The sequence below is a fragment of the Limanda limanda genome, chromosome 18 (genome assembly GCF_963576545.1).
Source record: "Limanda limanda chromosome 18, fLimLim1.1, whole genome shotgun sequence".
NCBI classification, from domain to species: Eukaryota; Metazoa; Chordata; class Actinopteri; order Pleuronectiformes; family Pleuronectidae; genus Limanda; species Limanda limanda.
Window position 1 is genome coordinate 10,144,388 of NC_083653.1, and position 23,829 is coordinate 10,168,216.

The 23,829-nt window shown below is 41.5% G+C and overlaps 2 protein-coding genes across 2 annotated transcripts; both read right to left on the bottom strand.

Moving 5' to 3' along the window:
- Nucleotides 1-484: 484 nt before the first annotated feature.
- Nucleotides 485-12,245, bottom strand: si:ch211-225h24.2 (uncharacterized protein LOC564539 homolog). The gene is made up of 4 exons (XM_061091796.1): nt 11,939-12,245; nt 6,216-6,272; nt 2,183-2,298; nt 485-1,591 (listed from the first exon to the last, which is right to left on the bottom strand). Exons 1-4 carry the CDS (start codon nt 12,023-12,025, stop codon nt 1,153-1,155), a joined length of 699 nt encoding a protein of 232 aa, XP_060947779.1. The 5' UTR covers nt 12,026-12,245; the 3' UTR covers nt 485-1,152.
- Nucleotides 12,246-20,577: 8,332 nt separating this feature from the next.
- On the bottom strand, nt 20,578-21,854 carry zgc:193593 (uncharacterized protein LOC564090 homolog). Its single transcript, XM_061092044.1, has 2 exons — nt 21,804-21,854; nt 20,578-20,730 (listed from the first exon to the last, which is right to left on the bottom strand). Exons 1-2 carry the CDS (start codon nt 21,852-21,854, stop codon nt 20,578-20,580), a joined length of 204 nt encoding a protein of 67 aa, XP_060948027.1.
- Nucleotides 21,855-23,829: the final 1,975 nt, after the last annotated feature.

The window sequence follows — 23,829 nt, forward strand, 5'->3', positions numbered from 1 at the left end:
TGCTATTAACAAGAAATTCATATTTATCATAAATGACATGGTATGAACGCAGCGTTTCAACAACAACAGCGTCATCTGTGATTCACTAAAACAACTGTGACAAAGGGTCTGTAGCTGTTTTCAGACATGCACTGACACATTTCCCTGCAATCTTCCCAGAGGGCCCGTGTGAGAGAACGCTAATGTCTGAGTTGGTTGCTCCGGATAATATTTCAAAACTTTTGCCCCCTGGTAAAATGTCTGCAAAATGTGACCGATACAAAACTGAAGACAAAAACAGATCCAATACAAAGATGCAGAAGAAGATGTCAACTAGGAAACACGATGAGATTCAAAAGCCGACGCCAGTGGCGATGCGCTGGAAACAAAAACGTGATTTCCGGAGCAGTTGCATGTTGTTGTGAACGTGTCTGACTCGGACAATCTCCAGCTGTGTTCATATATATATATATATATATATATATATAAGGCAAACTCCGGAAAATGTCCAGAACCAATTTTTCCGGACATTTAATGGTGCTCATGTCTGAATCTGCCTTCGGTCTTTATCTGTCTTTGTCTTCCTTTACCTGTAACTCTCACTCTCTCTCTCACACACACACACACACACACAGCAGTTACACACATTGGTATGCCAGATTGCACAACTCAGTATTGATGCATAAGTTAAGGCTTCAACCTCTCATTCTGTAACAGCTTAGACATAAAACAACTGAGAACTTTCTAACATTCTAACTTTATAAAATCTGGAGTAGGTTTGCATATTCTTCATCAGTTCTCTGATACTAAAATAATAAACAGCCACAAAAAAATGACATGAAAATCACTTTTTGAATCACATATCTACAGGTCAAGCATTTTAAGGCGTTCATTTGTTTTACTATACAATTTATACCAGTGATTCAAAACTTTAACAAAAAAAGAGCCCATTGATAAAACTAACATTGTTGTCTTCATTGACTTTAAAGCTGAAATACCAAAGTCACACTTCATGTTTCATGCGCAGGTCTTTACTACAGGACAGCAGCTCAACATCAGTTAGCACCTGTTAAGTTTAAAGACTACGAAGACAAGCAGATATTTGGTTCAGGTCTTCATCCTCATCAGGCCGGTGAAGAAGGACAGAGGGGGTATCATAAGTTTAAATGGCTACTATTTAAACCCCTCCCACGCAATGTCCGACACGATCCCTCTGCTCATCCTGCTGATGCCGGCCAGCTTGACTTTGGCGCGAGACGTCCACGTGACAGCCGCTGTTGAATCCCTGGAGTCCGACAGGTTCGCGTAGCGGGAAGAGTCCTCTTCCAGGCCCTGCCCCCCCCAGGAGGCAAGGTCCAACGGAAGGCCTGGAGACTCGTGTTGAGGTGACGGCGAGTCCCCTTCCGGGCTCTTGTCCTCCGGGGCGTCATCAGTCGTCGTCTCGTTTAAGTCCTCCAGCTGAGGCGGCTCCCAGCCCTCCATCTTCTCCAGCTTCTTGGTGGGCGAGATCTGCCTCATCGTCATAGTAACACTCTCCCAGAAACAGTGGCCCTTCTCCGGCTTGTCCTTCTTTTCTTTATCCTTTTCTTCATCTTTGATTTTCTTCTGAGACCTTCAGAGAAAGAAAAAACAATGAAGCTGCTGTTGCACAAAAGTTAATTGAACATCTCAGCTAAAAATAACAGTGACTGGGTGGAGAACAGACATAACACCAGGGGAACTCTCCCCATACAACGAGCCATTATATAGGAATTCCCGGTTGTTTGTCACAGCGACGTGATTCATTTAGGTTTTCCTCTTCATGCGTGTTCCACATCACGGAGGCTCTGAGAGATAGTTAATGCCGGCAAATATATATAAACAAGTACAAGTGGTTTGACCTCTGAGTTTGTCTTTACTAACATGAGTTGAATTAAGTCTGACATACATTTTATATCCTTGTAGGACAAAGCCTCATTTCATCAGAACTGTTGAAAGAATTAGTTTGATACTAAAATACAAACTAAATGTACGACCTGTTCTTCGGACAGAAACCTGGATTAACGCATTACAAACAAAGACATTTAATCAATATACGAGAATTATCGCCCGGTAAATCAATAATTCACCCTGTTAATCAAAATAAATCACAATGCAGTATTAAAGCCGCCTACTTAATACAAAATAGTTGTAATCCCACATTATCCAGTTTGGGGAACCTCACCCTCTGCGGTCGGCCAGTTTCACTCCCGTCAACAAGAAGTGCTCGTCATCTTTAGAGGAGAACATCTTCTTCTCCCTCCTCTCCTTCTTGGACATGGTCTTCTTCACCTTGTCCTCCTGACAGAAAGCAGCAGACAGCAGTGCGTTTGAGATCATGTGAATAAACACATCTGGTGCGTGTTAAACTTGCTATCTCTGATGCCTACTTGTGAGTGATTCATGCTCCAGAAGACAAAGACTTTGTGAGGAATATAGAAAAGCAGAAATATCTTGATCAATGTGGACTCAAGTCATCCATCCATCCATCCATCCATCCATCCATCCATATATACAATTCTTCAACTTTCTTTCTTCAATTTACAAGATGGTGGAAAATAAGTTTTTATTTACCTGCTGTATTTTGTGGTCTTTTATCTATGGAGGTGTGCTGGGTTATTTCTTGTTTTCTTGTTCCCATTGTTGGATAGAATGGGACTAATTCTTCCCTCCAGTATCCAGTCTTTGTTCTAAGCTAAGCTAACCTGTACCAGCAGCAGCAGCATCATCATACATGTCATCATAAAAAAGTCAAACTATTCCTTTAAGGAAAATTCATAATGCTACATTATTATTGCTGTTGGACCAAACATCATAACTACATATTAATAGTAGACGTCAAAATCAGCGTTTTTCATGTGCTCAGGTTCATGCAGACAGCACTGTTTCTGGACCTCTTCTATATACTGCATGATAAATTAATACAGAACTAAACTAATCTAGTAACACTACACTAGATGAAGAGCCAGAAAGTAGAAAAGCAGAAGGAGGTCTAGTGGCACAGATCGGTCAGTGCTGTTTGGTACATTCCAGCGAGAGACCCTCCACTCCCCGTGAAACTCCTCCGGACTCGCATCAGAATTCCTCCCTGCCTGTACAGCTGTAAACCGAGCACACATGCCGCCCTCCTCTGCGATTAAACTTTTGGCTTCGTTTCCCTCTGTGCCAGGGAAAAATTCTCATTGTCAACAGTCAAGGTCATCAGGTTTACTCCCACTTGCCTTTGCTTTGTCGATATCAAAACATGCTCATTATTAGAAGCATTATCTAATGAATACATTTGACCCTGGTCTCCCTTTTAAACTGCTTCTTTTTGTTCCTATATTTAACCTAATTCAAAGCGCTGCTTGTGTACAAACAACTGTAGCTCCACGCGGAAAAGTCGGCGCATTCAAACCAAACAGGAACACGCACAATAAGATTTGTCACCAGGACTGAGATCAAGCTTCTAAATGTCACCACCACATAACGTGGACTTCACGATCCCGCTCAGGATCTCCTCTCATACCCAAACTATGTGACATTTAAGGGATTTGTAAACACATTGCCTGGTCTATCGTTGGTATGTCATCAGGAGACAGACACTAAGCTGATAAAATGAAAAAACAAATCCTCCTCTGCTCACCTCTCGCCCATGGACAAGAATGCTGCCAGTTTCTTGGAGTTTATTGCCATGAAAGCAAAAAAAAAGACATTTCTAAATTTCATCTCAGCTATTTCGAAACCCTTTTTCTTTCTCTCTCCTCACTCCCCTTTTCTCGTTTCCTGTCATCAAGTGTAAACTGTGGAAGAGATTTTTATGTACTTGGAGGAACCAGAGATGCCCGGAGAGATTGAGTCTTTCTGTACGTGTGTGTGCACGTGCGTGTGTGTGTATGTATGGAAATTCCAGCTCTGTATGTGCATGCATGCGTGCACATACAGAGAGCCAGCCTATTCACCATTCACTCCAGCATTAACCTGCAGGCCTCTAGAGCCAAAGCTGCTCCATGCCCAGTAATCTCTCCAGCCAAGACGTAGGTAAACCAAGCAGCTCACTGAGGCTGGCTGTGTGGGGGGGCTTTACTTACATCTCCACACTCGGCAGAACAATAGAGCTCCTGTTGGGCCAAATTCTTCCATCCATACCCCAGAGGTGAAAGCGTACGGATTAAGAAGAGGCATTTCATTTTAAGAAATGTTGTATGAGTGGGGTTATTTTTCCAGGTACTCTGGCTTCTTCTAGTAGTCCAAAATCAAGCAGATTGGGGTGAAGTGAACTGGAGACATTTCCCATCGGTGTTAATGGTTGCTTATTTCCTCAGATACGCTGGTCACCTGTTCAGGGTGTGCCCAGCTTTTTGCCCAATGTCTGCTGGAATTGGTTGGATGGATGGATGAGTTGTAGGTACTTTTTTATACTTATCTAAAATAAGATAAGCTGCTGTTTGTATCTACATATTCTGAATACAGATATGAGAGTGGTTTAAATTTTCTAATCAAACCCTTTGCAATAAACAGAATAAGCGTATATTGTAAAAATGTTGGACTACTCCTTTAAACAATGAACTGATCAGAATTGCGTTGTCATTTAACGTGCTTTTTGGCTTATTGAACAAATAAATATATCTATTTATTAAATAAGTAGCAGAGGCAGAATTAAGTGTGTTACAGTAAAATCAAATATAAGTTTATATTCAAAACCACACATCCATCATTTAACAAACGACAGCCGTGCAAGTAGTTAGACCACTGGCAAAGAAGTGAATCACATTATGGCTCAGCACAGAAAGTTTATATATTAAGCTTATATATTTTTAAGGGTGAAATTAAGTATGTTTTGCTTGATTAAACAACCTCTTATCTATCAATTTGATCAGCCTTTTACAGTTAAAGGGTAACCTCCACTTGCAGCAGTCCAGCTCCACTTTGTATATCCTAATATGAGCATAAAACAACCAACAGTGGAAGAGTTGCAGCCTTCCACAGTGTCCGAGCAGCTATTTTCAGCCTTGTTTTTCTTCCACAGCAATTGTTCCCGTCCAAAAGGCCCAGCTCCTCGAAAGAATGTTGCATTTCCTTCCCCTCTCTTCTCTGGCCCAGCCGCCGCTGTCCTCACAGGCGGGACCGCTCGTGAAATATGTCCCGTGAACTAAGTCACCTACAGTAAGTGTACATGCAGTCGGAAGGCGGCCAAGAGATCAGAGACAATGGAGCTTTAGCTTTTCCACGCTCAGAAGAGTTCAGACACGACCGCAGCGTTTGAGAAATGTCAGCACAGATCGGATCTAACAGACTGTATCTCAGGAACAAAGACGCAGCACATAATCTTATTCACACAATGGGCACAGCTGCAGGTGCAGATAAAATCTTGGTTTACGTGACGGTGACAACACTTTGGCCTTCAGCCTTATTTACAACTTACTAAGTGGATCATGTTTTGACATCTGTGTTGAGTTTCAAACAAGCTGTGAGCTGTTGATAGTTGAGCAAATTCTCGATATTGTTGGAGAAGCTACACATAAATCCATCATCAACCAGTGAAGGCTTTAAAGGTTCAGTGTGTAGAATTTAGTGACATCTAGTGGTGAAGTGGCATGTGGCGGCTGAATACCCCTCAACTCACCCTCCCCTTCCAACCATGACAGAGAACAGGTGAAGGTCTAAACAAAGTAACTTCACTCCTAACCTGGACCTTAAGGATAAAGGGACACGCACCATAACAACAAACAAAACCTTTTCTCCATGATAAGCATCAGGATAAAGCAGACGATGATAGCTGAAGGCTGCCGTGTTTACAGATAAACAGGGCAGAGCTGTCCTCTGGTACTTGTCTACCTCAGCTACACTGTGAAACACCGGTCATCTGACTCTGTGTGTGTGTGTGTGTGTGTGTGTGTGTGTGTGTGTGTGTGTGTGTGTGTGTGTGTGTGTGTGTGTGTGTGTGTGTAGGGTGGGGTCACTGAGGTCGGTTTTAGGATATGGATGTTTTTCTTGACATAACACTGAAACTTTTAGGGTTACACAAGAAAAAGAGTGTGACGCCGTATGAGAGATTATGAGCGTGTGCAGACAGTGTTCAGTCAATGTGTGAGAGGATAAGAGTTTGTTTGGCTCTGTATCTACAGGGAGTCACTGTCAGGGGTAAAAGAGTGAAAACGCACAATAGGTTTGGATGCAGATGTGCAGTGTGTTTGTGACCGTGCGACATCCACTAGCTGTGAAGTTGTGCTTTTTACCTTGGACACATCAATGACAGCTTCCTCCTCCTCTTCCTCTCCTGTTATATCTTTGTCCTGAGAGACACACACACACAGAGACACACAGAGACAAATACCAGCAGTGAGTTAACACAAATAGCAACCTCCCAACACAAACACACAACATCCACCTTTTAAAGCAGGGATGCATGAGTGGTGAGTGTGTGCAGGCTTTCCTGTAAGAGAGGGGGAAACCTTTTTAGAGCCGTAACACAAACACACTGTGTTTGGAAGGCGAGATGGAGGGATGGGGGGACGAGAGGAAACCACTGAGCTCAGAGGGGAGATTTAAACAAAAGAAAGCTAACGAAATTCAATGACCTTTTGCCTTAACAGAGCTAAAGCAGAGTTATTTTGGTTCCATTGTGCTTCAGTCCCCAGGCTTTTTGTCATTCTTCATATATCCTTTGTATAGTATCAGTTTTATAATTTCATTACTTTTACTGTCCTATGTTAAGCACTATGCAATAATGTTTTGGTGGGAAGACAGCTCCAGGTCTTTCATAGTCTTTCTAAGAGAGACTGAATCATAAACTGTTATTCAACCAGCCAGTATTTAGAGACCTGAATAGCTTCCATCTGCACTTTTTAAAGACATTAGTTCATTCCTTCAGACACAAATATGCATTAAAATACATGAACAGAAATAAGGGGCCAGCGTGAAGTGACACCTGTTATTGCCCAAACATAAGCAAATATAACATAATGCATAAAATCTAAGCAATAAATGGAAAAAGGTTATCAAAAATAAATTAATAAGCAACTAGAATAATAGGATACCTCCTGCAAGGCCCAACAGCCTCCTTATGAGACCACATTTTAACATCCTAGGGGGAAATGAGACACGTAAATATATAACCAGGATGATCATTGTCACGTTGATGTCCTCTCAAAGGTTAAGTTCACAATCTTGGGGCACAGTCATTGTTTCTCTTCTTTGGATTTAGCACATTATGACCACAGAGGATTAACAGAAACCTGTTTATTTTGTGAGTGTTATCATGAAACTCATCATATTCTACCTGAACATCCGTATCCGTCCGTTTTATCCTAAACCCTGGAAGTCCACGGTGGAGCCATAAATATGATACTGACAGCCAACATTTATTGCCAGTGGTTTTAATCTTCAAAACACTTTTGACTAGTGTTTACTGTATTTGCAGCCCTGCGGTATGCCTCTGAACACGTCTGACTGGATTTGGACTTGCCCCATGAGATTTGAAAAAAAAAACTGTAAATCATAAGAAAAGGGCAGCAACAAGTCATCAGACGTGCAGCTGAGCCTGAGATTACTGACGCAGAGCCAGAATTCCTGTAAAATGATCAAAGCTGCAAGGACTTCTGACATCTTACGACTCCATGAGAGAGAGAGAGAGAGAGAGAGAGAGAGAGAGAGAGAGAGAGAGAGAGAGAGAGAGAGAGAGAGAGAGAGAGAGAGAGAGAGAGAGAGAGAGAGAGAGAGAGAGAGAAGGAGAAGTGGTGGATGGACATGTCTGAGCAAAGTCTACTGGGTCTCCGCCACCTGAGCTGATCAAAGACCCACACTCACACACATGCCAATTGCTGACTACTGTTAAGAGCGTAAAAGCATTAAAGACTTGGAACAGAGGGGAAAGCTGAAAGCGGAGGGAGGGGGGGGGGGGTTCAGGGGAGAGAGTGTAGTGTTTCGGAAAAATACGCTCCTGACAACAGAAAACAAGAGTTCTGCTTTCGACCCTCGGGGGGGGCATTTTTCCCCTCTCCGTCTGTCTCTCTTAACCCTCACTGACTGTGTCTGTGTGCAGCCGCAGTGTGTAAATTCTAGCACTGTGTTGTCCGGGCGAAACAATACTAAAGAAAAGAAAGTCAGATTACAAGGCAATAAAGACGCAGAGTGAATTTTAATACCAAAGCAGCAGTAGTCGGCTATTTTAAAAGAAGCATCTCAATACACCACATTCTACACAACCACCGACTCAGAGGGTGGAACTGGTATATTTTACCAAAGACAAACTTCATACATAGAAATAGTAGTAAACTTTTTATAGCCACTTTCAAGGGACACATTTAAGAGAGGACATTTTTAAGATGACAGAGACAGATTGTGTCAAAAAGTAGAGGTTAATGAGAAGATGAAAACTTCTTCATATTTTATTAAATGTGAAGCTACAGCTAAAGGAGTTGATTAGATAGCTCAACCTATAACCTGGGAGGACATTTAAATAACTTGGCTTAACCACAGACTGCATATAAAGAGTGATGACATCACTCCTCCCCAAAAGTTGTTCCCACTTGGCTGTGTGAACTTGTGATTTGAATCACCAATTGAAAGGAAAGTAAATACGCCTATTAGAGTTTCCATGGTTTACTTATTAACAAACAATATCTAATTTGTCACGGCAAAAACAATTGGTTGTGGTTTCACAGGAGGACCGATGACTTCCTAGAGATATTATCCAGCTTTTGTACTAAGCCAAGCTAATGAGCTCATTTTGAGTTTTATATTTGGCATACGGATATAAGAGAGGCCAAACCCTGGTAAGAAAGTGAATAATTATATTCTGAAAAATGTCAAACTTATATTTTCAATGTTAAAAAGGCAGCCTGTCATGATGATTTAATTTGAACCTTTAGGAAAGATCTCACATCTGTTTGATTTCCTCAATGTAATCCTGCTCCCCCTCAGTCGGTGATCCCCTCGGCTTTACCTTCTTTTTCTCCTCACCACTAATGATTTAGATGTGAGGCCGTCTGAAGTGAGCTCAGCCCTAATCTTTCCTCTCATGATCCCACTTCACAAAGCAGAGCCTGTCAGTGGAGTAACAGTTGCGTTTCCAAAGTATTCAGGTGTGTTACTGCTTTGAGCCGTGGACAATCAGGTACTCGACCCTCCCACGTGTCCACAGCTGCGTCTTACAGCCTATTGAACTTCACCACAGGGTGAGGGGTGAGAACGCTGCGACACAAGGCCGACTGTCGCATTTGAACGCTGTGCAGGGAGGAGAGATACCGACTTCAAAACCTGTATTAGATATCCACCCTTCCCCCCTTGATTTTCTCTTTACATCTGTGTCTGTGGATTTATTATCCCTTTATACTTGTCTGTCTCTACCTGCCAGTTGGTCTCTGATGTACAGTTTTCTGTGAAGCCTGAGTAAACACAATGCAAAAGGGAGAGACTTGTTGTTTCTTGCAAAGACTTATACACATTACATTTTGATGAGGAAAATACAACTTGGTCGAAGACAAAATTGTGGTTGTGACCGAAAGGTTGCAAGTTCAGTCCCTGGACCACCAGGATCCATGAAGGTGGAGAAAGAGACAGAGCAGTGTTCAGGTTGCCCTTGAGCAAGGCCAAGTATTCCCTCCTGCTGTTATTCTGAACCAACTAATCCAGCTAACATGTATAATGTAATTTAAAAACACCTTAAAGTAAAGCAAAAAAAGTGAATCAACAGCTCTCAAGTCTAGTCTCAATAAAATGTTATAAGCTAGGGTATAATTCCAGGGTGGGTTGGGTGGCTGCAACCCCCCCAAATAATAAACTGGCCTGTGCGCCCCCCTAATAATCATACCATTAAACTGAATCAAATATTGAGTGGTTTTGGATTTCTCAATTCAATTTAGCCCAGAAAAAAGAATAACTGCTCTGTCAAAAGTATGATGTATAAAAAGGGTATCAATATTAATATTTATTGGTAAGGAATAATAATTCTGATATTATATGTATTTGAGTATTTGAATATGACATTTGACTGTAACCCCCAATGTTCAACCCAATGTTTTGCCCTTGGTTAAAACCTTTAAAAAGAAGTTAGAATTCATTGCAATATTATATGTACCAAATTAATGTGTTTATTGTATAATGTGTAATTACTGCTGAATAAACACCACCATATTTCTGAATTAAAAAAAGGGGCTAAATCATTGTTCATGCGATGTGATCTTGATCCAAATATAATCTATATCTGGCTCTTTCTACTTCCTGACCCAGACCAGACAGTGTAACTATGCAATCTGACTAAGGATAAGGGAAAGACTGCATGTTCAGACTGTGTTATCATAACTTTGTATCCTGGCTTCTTCCTGTATCGCTGCTGGGTTAGATCGGCCTCTCCAGTGTGTTTACGACATTTTATGATCCCACCCCTGACCCCTGGATGTGCTTTATGACGATGGCAGCGGAGGAGGACCTCCCTGATGACTTTCCCAGGATTTCTCTGCCCCGTCCTCGAATCAGCCTCATATCAACCACGTAGTCTTGGTGACGTCTGGGAACGGAGTCAGAAACCGATCTCAGGGCGGCTCCTCGGAGGTAAGGCCCAAATGCGTTGGTTCCCAGGGTGGATGTTGTTAAGAACAGGCCAATAAAACCCAGTCATGGGTCACAGATCTCGACATTATCACAACAACGGATGAAAAATGCCGTTGCTGGCTGAACTTCCCCATTGAATGCTGTAACATTGATAAGACATTCAACAATAAACATTTAAAATACTTCTTTCATCACTTTTATCATTATTATTTGTGCATTATTATATTTGCAGATTCAAGCACTGTAAGACATCGTATTGCCGAGTTTGTACGCCTCCGATTTTTATAAGTGTACTCCACACACTCCTTATGAAAACAACTGTCCCTTAACTTCCCCCATAAAACCTTGAATTGTTGTTTTAAGAAACTTTTATCACCTTCACAAAAAGGTGATTAGATAACACAAGCAGGATGACACTTCAGGGGTGCTGTGTTTTGACTGCAAAAACTTTTGTCCGCGTCACATGTCTGACGTCAAGGCCTGAAACTTGTGCATTTAGATTATATTGGAGATCTAATATACGGGTTAAAGAAACCACAAGAAACACTTGCTATTTCTCACAAGTCAGGACTGCTGGATGCCTTCCTTCATGCGTTGGTGTGTGTGTGTGTTTCTTATCATGGATTCTCCCCTGTGCCTCTTCCCAACACCTTGACAGAACCCAGCTGCTTGCAAATGCTGATACAGAGTCTAAGAGACCTCACACACGCACACTAGTGCTGCTTACCCATCAAATTAAAGCTTCATACATAGAAGGCTGTATGTGTGATTTATTGATTGATCGGAAAATATACAAAGAAAAGTGCTGACATCATTTCTACGGTTTCGTAATCTGTACTTGTCCACTTATGGAATTAGATTGTCCCTGAAGTTCTGAATGATTAACTCTCCTCCTTTAACCTCTCCTCACTTTGCTCCTCAGCTGAGATGACACGAGTTTGACCTCCTCTTCCTCCTCCTGCTGCTGCTCCACATTCTGTTTAACAGCAGGAGGTGTATCTTGTCACTTTTTTTAGAAGTTAAGCAACTTCCATAGGAAAATATCTTTCAAAAAAATCAGAAGAATGATTTCAAAATGACTGGTTGTGTGTCTCACTTATCATGCTTCAGTCCCTTGTTATACTTTATCCTTTAATCTATAGTTTGTGTTTTTATAGTTTGTGTATGGGTTAACTTTCCACTCAACTTCACTGCTAAGCCCCTCAGCCTGTTTTGGACATCAGGACACTTGTTTTGGGAGCAAACACACACACAGACAAAGAATGGGCTGAGCAGGTAGAATAAACAAGATAGAATCTAATTAATTAGCGTTACCATGAGTACTTAACTATCATTATCAAACCTTATTTAAACACGTGTAACTGTGGTTGTTAGTGAGCAGCTTCCCCTCCATCCGTGTCCTTGTTACCTTGTAGGAGTGATGATAGTGCCAGGACATGTCCTCTTCCTCTGACGCATAATCCACCAGCACTTTACTCTTGCTTTTCTTGAACATATCTCCACTGGTCGCTGGAACACGCCGTCTTGGTTTTAGGGAAATTAATTGATTTGTAACAAAACTAAGTGTAAAGTTCAGCCTGTCGAGCACTCGAATTGTCCCGTTCTTCTTCTTCTTCGCTCCGCTTGTTATTTGATTGTTTCTCCAGCAGCAGGTCCCGCAGGTTTTCCCTCTGGAAACACAGATTATTCCTCCATCGAGGCTCCAGCAGCTTCTCTTTTCTTTTAGAGAGACGCTCACTGCTGGTTTCGACTCGACCACCTGGACCTCCGCCCGTCGCTCCGCCCCCCCATGCTCCGGCTCACTGTGGTTACCATGGCAGAGGGGAGACGACCAATGAAAACCTGTAGCTTCAATTTATGACATAAAACCATATATTTCGTTTCGTGGATGGAGACAAAGTCACAACAAACGGGAATTTAAGTGAAACAATCTTCGGTTCACAGGGAGTCGATCCAGCAAACACACAAATCTTGTTCGACTCAATATTTGTCTAGTGCATATCAATTCAGTGATCGAGGAAAACCTCAGCCCTTATAGGCTACTTGATTAAGAATACTACATTACATGAATTAAAATGTACAAAATTATCAAGATAAAAGCACTTACATTGTAACAGAGAGGCGCCTGTAGCGTTACATTATTAAAGGTTCAGTGTGTAGAATTTAGTGACATATAGTGGTGAAGTGGCATGTTGCAGCTGAATACCCCTCACCTCACCCTCCCCTTCCAAACATGAAATAGAACCTGTGGTAGCCTTTAGCCATCATAAAGTATTGACAGTTATAAAATATTGACAGTTATTTTGTTTTGTTCCATATTTGACCAGTGTTTTCTTATGACGTTAAAGAGAGATATCCAGGTCTCTTATTTTGTAGATCATTACAGAATGGCACCAAGCATCACATACATAAATCTATACTTGGGATCTATCTTTCATGGTTAAAACAATATGTGGATGTATGGAGATGTGTCATTTGGGTCGAAGATCTTCTCTCTTGACTTCTTATCTTTCCCGAACTTTGTGAGTTACATTTCTACATCATTTCTTCAGTAAGTATTCACCAAATGTTTGAGATGGTTTCTTCATTTTTAACAGACCAGTCTAATATTGATGACAGATGGAGAGGGTGTGTGTTGAATGTAATAAAAATGCACAGTTGTTGCTTTATTGAAAGTCCACGAGAAACAGGTCTTTACTGTAACTGCCTCCCTCTCGCTCTCTCTCTCTCTCTCTCTGAGACCTCTGACGCCAAGGGAAACAAGCGGCACATTATGCTGCTGTGCTGACCTCTCGAAATAGCCACAGTTTAGCTCCGGTTAAGACCACTCACCTGATTCAAAGGGGCCTTGAATTCCTATTTCAATGTCCACATTATACAGTAAGTCATAGATGTGCTGGAACTTACGGAAAAAACAAAAGACGCACACACACAAACACACACACACACACACACACGTAGTTTTTGAGATTTTTGTGCCTGGATAAGTGAATGACACTTTGGTGGTTTTAGTAGCACAGGGGTGTTATGCAATGTTGCACCCGGTCTGTAATCTGGATTTAACAATGTAATAATTCCATCACAGCAGCTGCAATCAGAATCATAAGAGCAGCGAGCCAGACACTTATTGGAAACAGTTGTCAGTTTTTATAGCACAGATAAAATATCCCAAAATAATCTGTTTTAAATTGCGCTTGTATGTGCGTGTGCGTGCTCGGCAATGCACTTGTTCAGTAGTGCTCATGTGAAATGTTTTAATAGTTTTTTAATGTTTTTGGTGTCGGCTCTTCATTAGCTCCAGCCAACACGAGCCCTGAGTGGCTGTTAGGAGACGTCCGCCAGCCGTCAATAGGCAGGTCGGTGACCTTTGACACTAAATGTCATCAGTGGGTCAACTGTCCATTGGAGACCCTTTCCTGGACATGCATTCCCCCAGTATCTCCGCAGAGGTTATTAACAGTCGGGGTGGCCATGATGGTCGACATCTACATCCTCAATCAATCGTTTTTATCGTCCAAATCCTGACAGGAACCAGTTTTTTACTAATTAGAAATCCTTTTAGTGGAATCAAGAGATCAGACCAACATGTATTCGTCCATATCGGAGGGAGGAGGATAAATTACCCCCCAGATACATTGACCAAAGATATATTAGGAATTGCTTTGTTTTTTAGAAATATATTAGAGTTCTGCTCAAACACATTTGATCTAGATAAAACCAGAATAACTGTAGCTAATAAAAACAGACTGCCTTTGGAAATATATTTAAAAAGGAATTAAAAATATACATTTTGACTTACATTTGATATTATCCTATAGTCATATTTGCTCTCATTAAACATTCATATATTTGTACTTATATAGTACATTTTATATTGATAACAGATTTGACCCTGTGGTTACCGCTGTGCACAGATTTGTGTGTATGTGTGTGTTTGTGTGTGTGTGTGTGTGTGTGTGTGTGTGTGTGTGTGTGTGTGTGTGTGTGTGTGTGTGTGTGTGTTATCTGTATGTATGTACTAGGTCAGGTCAAACAGTCACGGTTGGACGCAGCTGGGATTATTCAGATGTCTCACTGGGACACATATGTATTGTGCAGTTTAAACTGTTGATCGAGGAGCTGTCTCGTGTCCAGTTTCATGCCAGTGCAGGCGACTTGGTATTCAGGACGTTAAGAACATTTGTTAGTTGGCAGATGAAGCTTTAAAGTTCTATTGTGGTTCTATTGTAACACGACTCTGGACTGACAAAACAAGGATGTACACATTGCCAATAATCATTGTGATTTACATTATGTCATTGTTATGTTTACAGCTTGTTTCTTCTGCCTCCATGTGGAAAATATGCAGACACTGCAGGTTGAATTATTTTTATGTTTAGCTTATTGGGTCACTAATGGCCTCTTGGTAAACAAATCAAAACTGAAGGACACACTAATACATTTTCAAAATTCTGAGTCGTGACAGAGATTTTTAACTGTTTTATTTGAAGCCTGTCGTGGTTACGCAGCAAAGGGAAGGAGCCAGCTGAGATTAACCATGACTCATCAACTATGTGATGAGATTCACAGGTCACAGGGTTCTCCCGCACAAACCCCTGGGACACCATCACAACCTTTTAGCCAAGAACAGAGATTAAAAGCTTTAATTATGTTCGCAGGCCAAGTCTCGAAGATGTCACTCAGAGACTCAGCTGTGTGGAGCCGTGATAGTAAATTTGTATTGGGCACATCATTTCAATTTACACAGCCGCAACTCCACACAATCAATGGGGAACGTTCCCAGACTGTATTTTCTAGTAAACTGGATTATTACTTTTAATAGTTTTTTGTTGTTTACCCTCAATTCTTGACTTTTAACCTGCAAAGAGCCTTTTATTAATATTAGAAGTAGTACTACTTGTAGCATTAGTATTAGTAGCACTCGTCTGTTAGATTTAATTTGATTTGATTATTTATTTAGAAAGAAGTAAACAAAAACAAAGAAAGAACAAAACATCAATAAATAATAAACAGATTTTCAATGAGAAACATATGTTGACAACTGTTTTCCTGAAAGCAGGAGGGAGATAGATATAGATCAGGTCCAGCCCCTGATCTATATCAATACATCAATAATTCAATTCATCACATATATCCACCCTCTCCCCAGTGATCCTCCCCCTGTCAGTTTTACAGAGAGAACGCTCAGTGACCAGCTCATTAAAGGCTGCTCTCTGTTGGAAAACCCAGACGCAGGAGAGGAAAGAATGTGAGCGGTAGTTTTGGCGTTGGACACCTGTGAGTTTGAAATGCTGAGTCATTAGTACGACTTTAGCACAGGGATTAGAAGACAACATGTGCTCTGGCCTTCGTGTAGTTCAAAGTAGACCGGACTTTTTTTCTCCACTGGTCCATAAGGAAGTCATGCCTAAGACAAAGTACAGTAGACAAACCATTCACCAGCTATAAGGAGCTTAACTTCAGTGTGATACATGCTTGAGGATATTTTGTCATGTAATTGGCCACTCAGACCCAATACAGGCATTTGTATGTATTCACAACAAGGTGATTTTCAGTCACACCTCATTTGTTTAGTGAAGCAGACCTTAAATAGACTGGATGTGCCTCAGCATACACATCTCCTCATGTTTGGTAACAAGCTGCCAGGCAACATCACGCATGCTCCCAGCTGCTGTGTCCCCCGTGCACCCTGTGAATGAGCCCTCAACAAACATATACAGACAATTACAGTAGCTAATATGCATGTATCTGCTGATTTATCTGTGTGTTTGTGTCTGTGTGCATGACAGCATAAGCTTGGCTGGAAAAAAAAAGAGAAAAGAAATGATTAGCCCCTGCACATGAGAGGCGTTTTCATTAGCCCGAGGTGCAGAGCACATTGAAAACAAGGCTAAGCTGTTCCGCTGTTTAAGAAGAGCCATTTAAAGGGTGGAAGAAAAAACACTGCGTCACTGAAAGTATCACTGAGGACACACAAACAGATCCAGCAGGCTGGAAGAGGAAATGGGCTCTTATCGTGAAATGGCATGTGTGTGCCAGTAGGCTTAATTACTTGTCTGCTTGTGCGTCCACACGAGAGACAGAACTATAGAGTCCAAGAGAGTTCATAAAACAAAATGAGAAAAAGATAATAATATCATAAATGCAAAGTAAATAAACAAGTACGTAATTACTGATAAGACCAATTTGCACTTTCAGCCTTTGCTCCCAAACAACTTGATAGCTTGACTCTGACATTCATGGAGTGATTCTTTAGAACTGATTCACCTGAGGCAGCTGTGACAGAGCCGGACACAGGAGCAGCCGTAAATCACACTTGCAGCTACTCTTGGTATTTGCTCTCATTTGATCCAGGTATGATCATGTAAGGTTAGAATCTGAGAGACAAACAGCAACACTGACAACTGCTCCAGACACACACACACACACACACACACACACACACACACACACACACACACACACACACACACACACACACACACACACACAGACACACACACACACACACACACACACACACACACACACACACACACACAAACTCGGGCAGTAAAGTCCTTGTGGATACGTCCCTCACTCCTTCTCCTCCATCTCTCTGGTAGCACAGACATTCAGCTCTTTGTTGTCGGCTGTAAAGAGACGGTAACAAGAGCCTCCTGAGGAGACTCCAGTGAAACAGACACATAATGGAGTCACTGTTTGTGTGTGTGTGTGTGTGTTTGGAGAGAGTGAGCGAGAGGAAGAAATTTAGTCCCTGTAACTTCTGACTCCTCTCTGCCCTGAGGCCGAGAACCTGATCAAAAACAGGGGCCCAGACAAACAGGGACATTTCCTTGCTCCCAGTATATTTTCATACATTTCCATCTCTAAAGCTGTTGGTGAAATCCAGGGTGGCACCGCTGTAACCTTGACTGGCTCCTGCCGGGATAGATTGGGTTTGATTCCAAAGCAGCTTAGATCTATAACTGGGTCAGAACTGTGAGTCTAACGAGCAGATCAACTTGCCTGACCTGAGCCACAGTGAATCAGCAAGAAAACACAAATCTGCTGTCAGGGAAACAATATATATTTCCAGATGCAGAGCGACATATTAAACACAAACACCTGATAAGTGAGACACAGTTCAAAACAATGGTTCTCAAATGAGGGTCCGTGAAAAGTTTAAGATTCATACATTAAAATTATTAACCTGTGGAAACCTTCAGTTGTCATAAAACCTCAAAAGGTGTTTAGATTGTCTAGTCTGGGCTAACGTAAAAAACATGCTGTCCTCCATAGAGAGGATCCGCACCTAATGTAAATATACAGTATTTAAATATAAAGGGTTAATTCTAGAGTAAAGTTAAGTAAATTCATACATTTTATAATAAACACACTAGTGAGAATATTACAAGTATTATTTCATATTCAATTTCTGCCACTAGATAATTTTCACCTAAATCTTACACACTGAACCTTTAAAGTAATGAAGTGTAAAAATGAATGGAATTCAACAACAACAAAACTTGATGCCCTGTATCCTATATTCTCGATCATATGACACAGCTTGTGCAGGGATCATTGCCCCATTACTACAGTTCACTTACTGTTAATCAAGCCTTTCCACAGTCTGTGTGGGAAAATGTCTGTAATCAATGCTGACATCTAGTGATCGAAGAAGGTATTTCTTCTTTTTATTATTCTTCACAGTATTTGAGAAAGCTACAGGAGAAGAAACATAAAAAACAATCTGCCAGTTTTCTTTTAAGATCTTAATGGTTTATTTACTTGTAACACAGTAATTCAACCAGAAAGATAATACATGTCCAAAGATGGTCAAACAAAGTATAATGCAACCACAACTGGATTGAACTCATCAAGCATGTACAACATTAAATGCAGACTATTTCAGGGCCTTTGAGCTGTAAATATACAGTACATCAATCAAAAAATGTATACAATATATAATATGGAAGTACTTGTATTGTAACATCTCATTTATGTCTAATTAAACCACAAAACACACTTAAACGTAAATGTTGATTTTGATACAAACTTGTTCTTTAAAGTGGTGTTTGACATTTTATGCCTTTGTACCACAACAGCGTCTAACATTCAACCAACATGACAAACAATCCAAGCAGGAAAACTGGTTAGGCAGCAACAACAAACAGTAAATATGTACTTCCTTTATCTCTACATCCAATTATACAATTCACAAGGTCAACACGACATAAATGATCCCACTTCTTGCTCTGTCAGATTGTTACCTGTCTCCATTTCAGGGTCAGTGGCCCCTCCCATGTAAGTATAAGCTGGTCTAAAAAAGACCAGAGTATCATAAGAGGATCTTTCAGGGATCACTGTATCACTGCACTTGCATTGTGACCCGTTAACACTCTAATCTCTTCTCGTCTTTCCTCGAACCAGGAGATTATGACAAATTCCTCTTTCGGCTAATTTTCATTCCTCGTCGGTGATACATTCACATGCTGTCAAAGCTTTTTTTTTTACATTACAAACCACACAGCGAAAGAAAATCTACCTACGTTAAGAGACCCTGTTGGTCATTCATCTATATAATAATCTTGTGCGACAGTGGTATGCAACTGGGAGACGTCCGGGTGGATTCACATGATTGTACAGGTGGTATCCAGGGTGGCTGTCCTGGTTCCTCTGCCTGACAACGGCCGTGTGTCATCCAGCCAGAAGCCGCCCAGTCCAGCTCACAAAACCAGCTGGCAGCACTCCACGTCGGGTCCTACTAATCTCATTCAGCAGCAAAGTGATATGTACAAGTTTTTTATACACACACAAAAAAGTGCAAAGTAGCATTGTTCACACAAGCATCACATGTTCCTTATGTTTCTGTTTGTAGAGTTTTTCTCTTTGCAGTTTCAGGAGTCAAACACAACCGCACAGAGCGATGATAATAATACCTCATTGGCTTTTTTGTTTTTCTTGTCACACAGAATAACAGAGATTATCTCAAACTCCAGAACTCACGCGTTCAGTTCCAGAACCAAGAATCCAGTCTTAATAGATATCAATGCCTTGATTCTCTGATTTGAAGCTGCTTCCGATGTGATATCGCTCCCTCTTCGTTTCTGTCATCTACAATCTCACCAAAGGAATCCAGAAAGAGCAAACAGGTCAATGCGTCACTACACCGGCTGTCCTCCGAGAGAGGACGCTCTGTGCTGCATCACGGAAATGGCCTCAAACACCAGGGGGAAAAGTGACGGTGATTAAAAGATTTCGGAGGAGATTTCTCGAAGCTCAGCTTGGCTGCATCTGTCAAAGTGTCTTTAAAGACCACTGATGTATTTAAGGGCCGGTTTCAGCCTGAATGCTCCCATGATAAGGCACGGGACGCTGCATAGGGGACAGGCCGTGGTTCAAGCAAAACATCGACCGATTTCCAGCAGAAACTCCAAAAGCTGCCTTTTCTGTTTCACTGCATGTTACATGAATCTTCACCATGTTTACATGGAGAGGTAGTTTTCAACAGGGATTAATTTTTTTAAACTCTTAACTGCAGTAGCGAACCTTTAAGGCAACAATCTCTTCATCTCAAACGACAAAATTACAATAAAGCAAAAACAAGGATGATAATCAACTTGAACCACACATGAGAGGTTATTAGGGAAGGATGCAAAGAGAAAAACCAAAAGAGAAACATCGAACTCAGTTTTATCAGTTTCCACAATTAAACTTTTCTTCCCATGTTGCTTTATAGGAATAGTTTGACATTTTGCGAAATAATATGTTGCTATAGTTTACAGCCAACAGACAGTTATTGTAGCTTAGCAGAAACCACCTATTGGGACATCTTGTTTCATGGTGTTGACGACCATGATGCCTTCTGGTCTCTCTGCTGGTTCCCTGGGAGCTGCTCAGAGCCAAGAAAGGTCCCATTAGTTTAAGATCATTTCACAGAAGGTCAAACTTTTTCTTTCAATGTGTGTGTCTGTGTGTGTGTGTGTATGTGTGTGTGTGTGTGTGTGTGTGTGTGTGTGTTTATGTGGTTGTGTGTGTGTGTGCGTCCCCCATCTTCAATCCATCTCATCTGAAGAGGTTACTCGCCGGCTTGTAGTGCAGAGTGAGTTGGCGGGAGCTGTAGCCGGACACACCGACGCCCATGAACCCCAGCAGGAACGCCATGCGCGGCATCGCAGGACCCACACGGCTCTGCAGCACGGTCTGGGCTGCCTGAGTCTGAAAGAGACAGCAGGGGTCACCACCGCGACTACCACAACCAGGCCTGATCATCACCAGGGCCGATGATGACCAAGGCATGGGGTCAGCAAGATTCCTCCTGGCTCTGGCTGCACTGGAGTCCTTAAAAAGTTGACCATGTTCACATGCTTGTCTCATACCAGCAATGGTCTTAGCAAAGGGGAAGAGTCGCACTAGAACCTCCATTTTTATCAAGTTTCAATATTCATACGGTCCTGCAGGTTTGAAGATGTGTCCGAATTTTGGGCCAATCCGAGACATGTCCTAAGATCAGATATAAATACAGTCATTCTCTGAGCCCATCACTGATTTAACCCATTAAAAAACATATATCATTATTATTTTAATTTTGGAAGTGTTAATAGTGTTATAGTGAAAATTCAAGTTTCCCAATTTAAATTAACTATTGAACCGTCATGACAAAAACAGTTTTGTTTTGATTAACTCTGGACAAGTTCTCACTGGATGTTGGTGCAGGAATGTCAATTGAGTCATTTGTCTAATAGTGATCTATTTTGTCTCATAATGAGAATAATCAAACATTAAACTCAGATAATGAGGTTGGACACTGTAAACACTGTGCACTGTGGCATCCAGCTGCAGGTCTTTGAAATACCCAGCAGACGGCTTGGTTTGGAACATGTCATCTCATGCTATATCTCAGGAGCTCCAATTAGAGGATTTACCTGACCTAGGGGAGCTAAGGCACCTCTGATTCAAATCCATTCAAAGACAGGCCACTTTAATCCTCTAAATCTCAGCATGACAACCACACAAATGGGCAATCGCACATGTGCAGGGGTACATGAGTCAGTGTTGGTTTAAAATGAAGCTTTCAAAGCTGATAAAGAGATAATTTATGACAAGTTTTTAAAAACTACTCACACCAGATTTTTTCTCAAGCTCAAGGATATATACGTGCAGGGCCTGAACTCCAGATCAGTCTCTTAAGGAATTTGCTCCACTGCTGTGCCACTGCAGATGCCCCATTAGGTCCAGGACTAATTATTAATCTGTCTAAAGAAGAAAAACACCCTAAAGCAACTTCATACCTGGAGGTATCTAATATATCCAGGGGTCAGCCGAGGGATTCGAAAAAACATGGTTGTCCTTCTTTCCGGTGCTTCACAGCTTAGACCACAAAAGAAAAGACCTTCTGCAACCGGGCCACAGGACGTCCTGCTAGACAAGTTTATCTTGGGGATTCCCTTTGCTTCTGCTGTGTCTCTTCAGCCTGGATCCTCTCCACTGGGCAGAGTGCGGCAGCAGCAACAGCTCTCCCCTGTGTCCGAGGACACACTCCCTCAGTCAGATAACCCGACGCACACCTTCACTGTGATGACTTCCCCTGAGGGAGTCCAGTCCTTACAGGTGGTTTATAAAGCCTTGGCTCCCTTGCGTAAGCGGGTCACATGGTGTTGGACAGTGTTTGTGTCTTTGTGTGTCAATGGGGGATTAGCAGATCCACTGGGGTGGATTATTATACCTGTGAGAAGATGTTCCAAGCCCATTGGCCACCGAAAGGAAACACGTAACCACATCACCTACAAAGAGACGCTGTTATGGCGTCTGCAGGCGTCAGAGAGGCAGTTAATCAACTAGGGGCATTTAAAAAACGTCAAATCGCATTGTGACCCTGGTACAAAGGATTCTGGTCAGGTGTCCACAGTTAAAACAGACACAAAAACATAATTCCTTCTAAATTAACGTGTCGTTAACAATATTTCAATCAATCTATATCTGTAATAAACTTAACTTGATCCTCCAAATGGTTCATTAGTGGAGGGTTGAAGCCTATTCCAGCAATCACTGGATACAGAGCAGGACAACATCATCAATCTGTTACTAGAGTACTTTCATTTTACAGCTTTTCAAAGATCCTCACTGTAACAGATGCATCAAGAAACTACAATGTTTGATTTAAAAGATAATGACATAGCCTGTGCAGCTAAAAAAATAAACTACTTTTCTTTCATCCATGATCGATGAATTATTCTCTTGAGAAAATCCCTCTCTCTGAAAAATCAATGAAAATGGTGAGAAGTTGTTAAGGATAGTGTAAAACTTTTCAGACAATTAAATTGATTCTTCCTTGGGTCATGTCCCACACCTCCACAAACTTTTTTACATCTGTCAAGGAGTTTTTGCAAATAACCTATTAACAGACAAACAAACAAACGCAGATGAAAATATGACCTCCTTGGTGGAGGTCAGGAACCAGTCTTGTGGGGTGATGGCTGCGGCTGTAATTGTTGTTGTTACAAATAAAAACATAGAATAAAGATGTGTCAGATGTGTCTGTTTCTTTTGATGACCATTCTAAATAAATTCAATGTTTTTGAACAATATTCTGAAATCTTAACGAAGAACGTCCGTCAGGAAGCTCAGAGCTCGGCTGCTTCCTCAGGTCATCTCTCTGTGTTGTCACGAATCCACGGAGCTTCTTCTTAAAAGGATTTCCCCGACTCATCACGGAAGTCATGCAATGCATTGAAGGACTTCAAACTGCATGAGAAGGAGAAGAGTGTTTATCGAAAACACAACGGCCGCACAGTTTGACCATCTATTGTACATTGCTCAGCGCTCACATAATTTTAAAAAAAAGGAAATCTTAATGAATATGTGGGTTTAAAATGATTTTAGATCAATGGGCAGACAGTCTGACATCACAAAGGTCATCCTGGCTTCTCGCAGGAGAGGGTGGGATCCTGTTTTACTTAGTCATTGTAAAGCACGTCTGAAAACGAAGGAGATCAGGATCCCTTAACTCACATGCCAAGAACGGATTACCCCGATCTGACATGCATGCAAGACTCGTTAAAGGTCAATCTAATCAACTGGTTACAAAACAATTATATCAATGTTCCGTGTGAATTAGTCTCAGCTCGTGTTTTATTTTTAAGTACAAGAAAATATAGGTCCTTAGAAATTCCCATTCAAAGTTAAGATTTCAAATATAGATACACGTGTACATTTGTTGGGACCAAAGATTGTACACAAAGATGGACAACTATACAGCTGCCCAAAAGTGAAGCCAAAGTGACTCGATCGCCTCCTGGTGACTGGCTGCAGCATAGG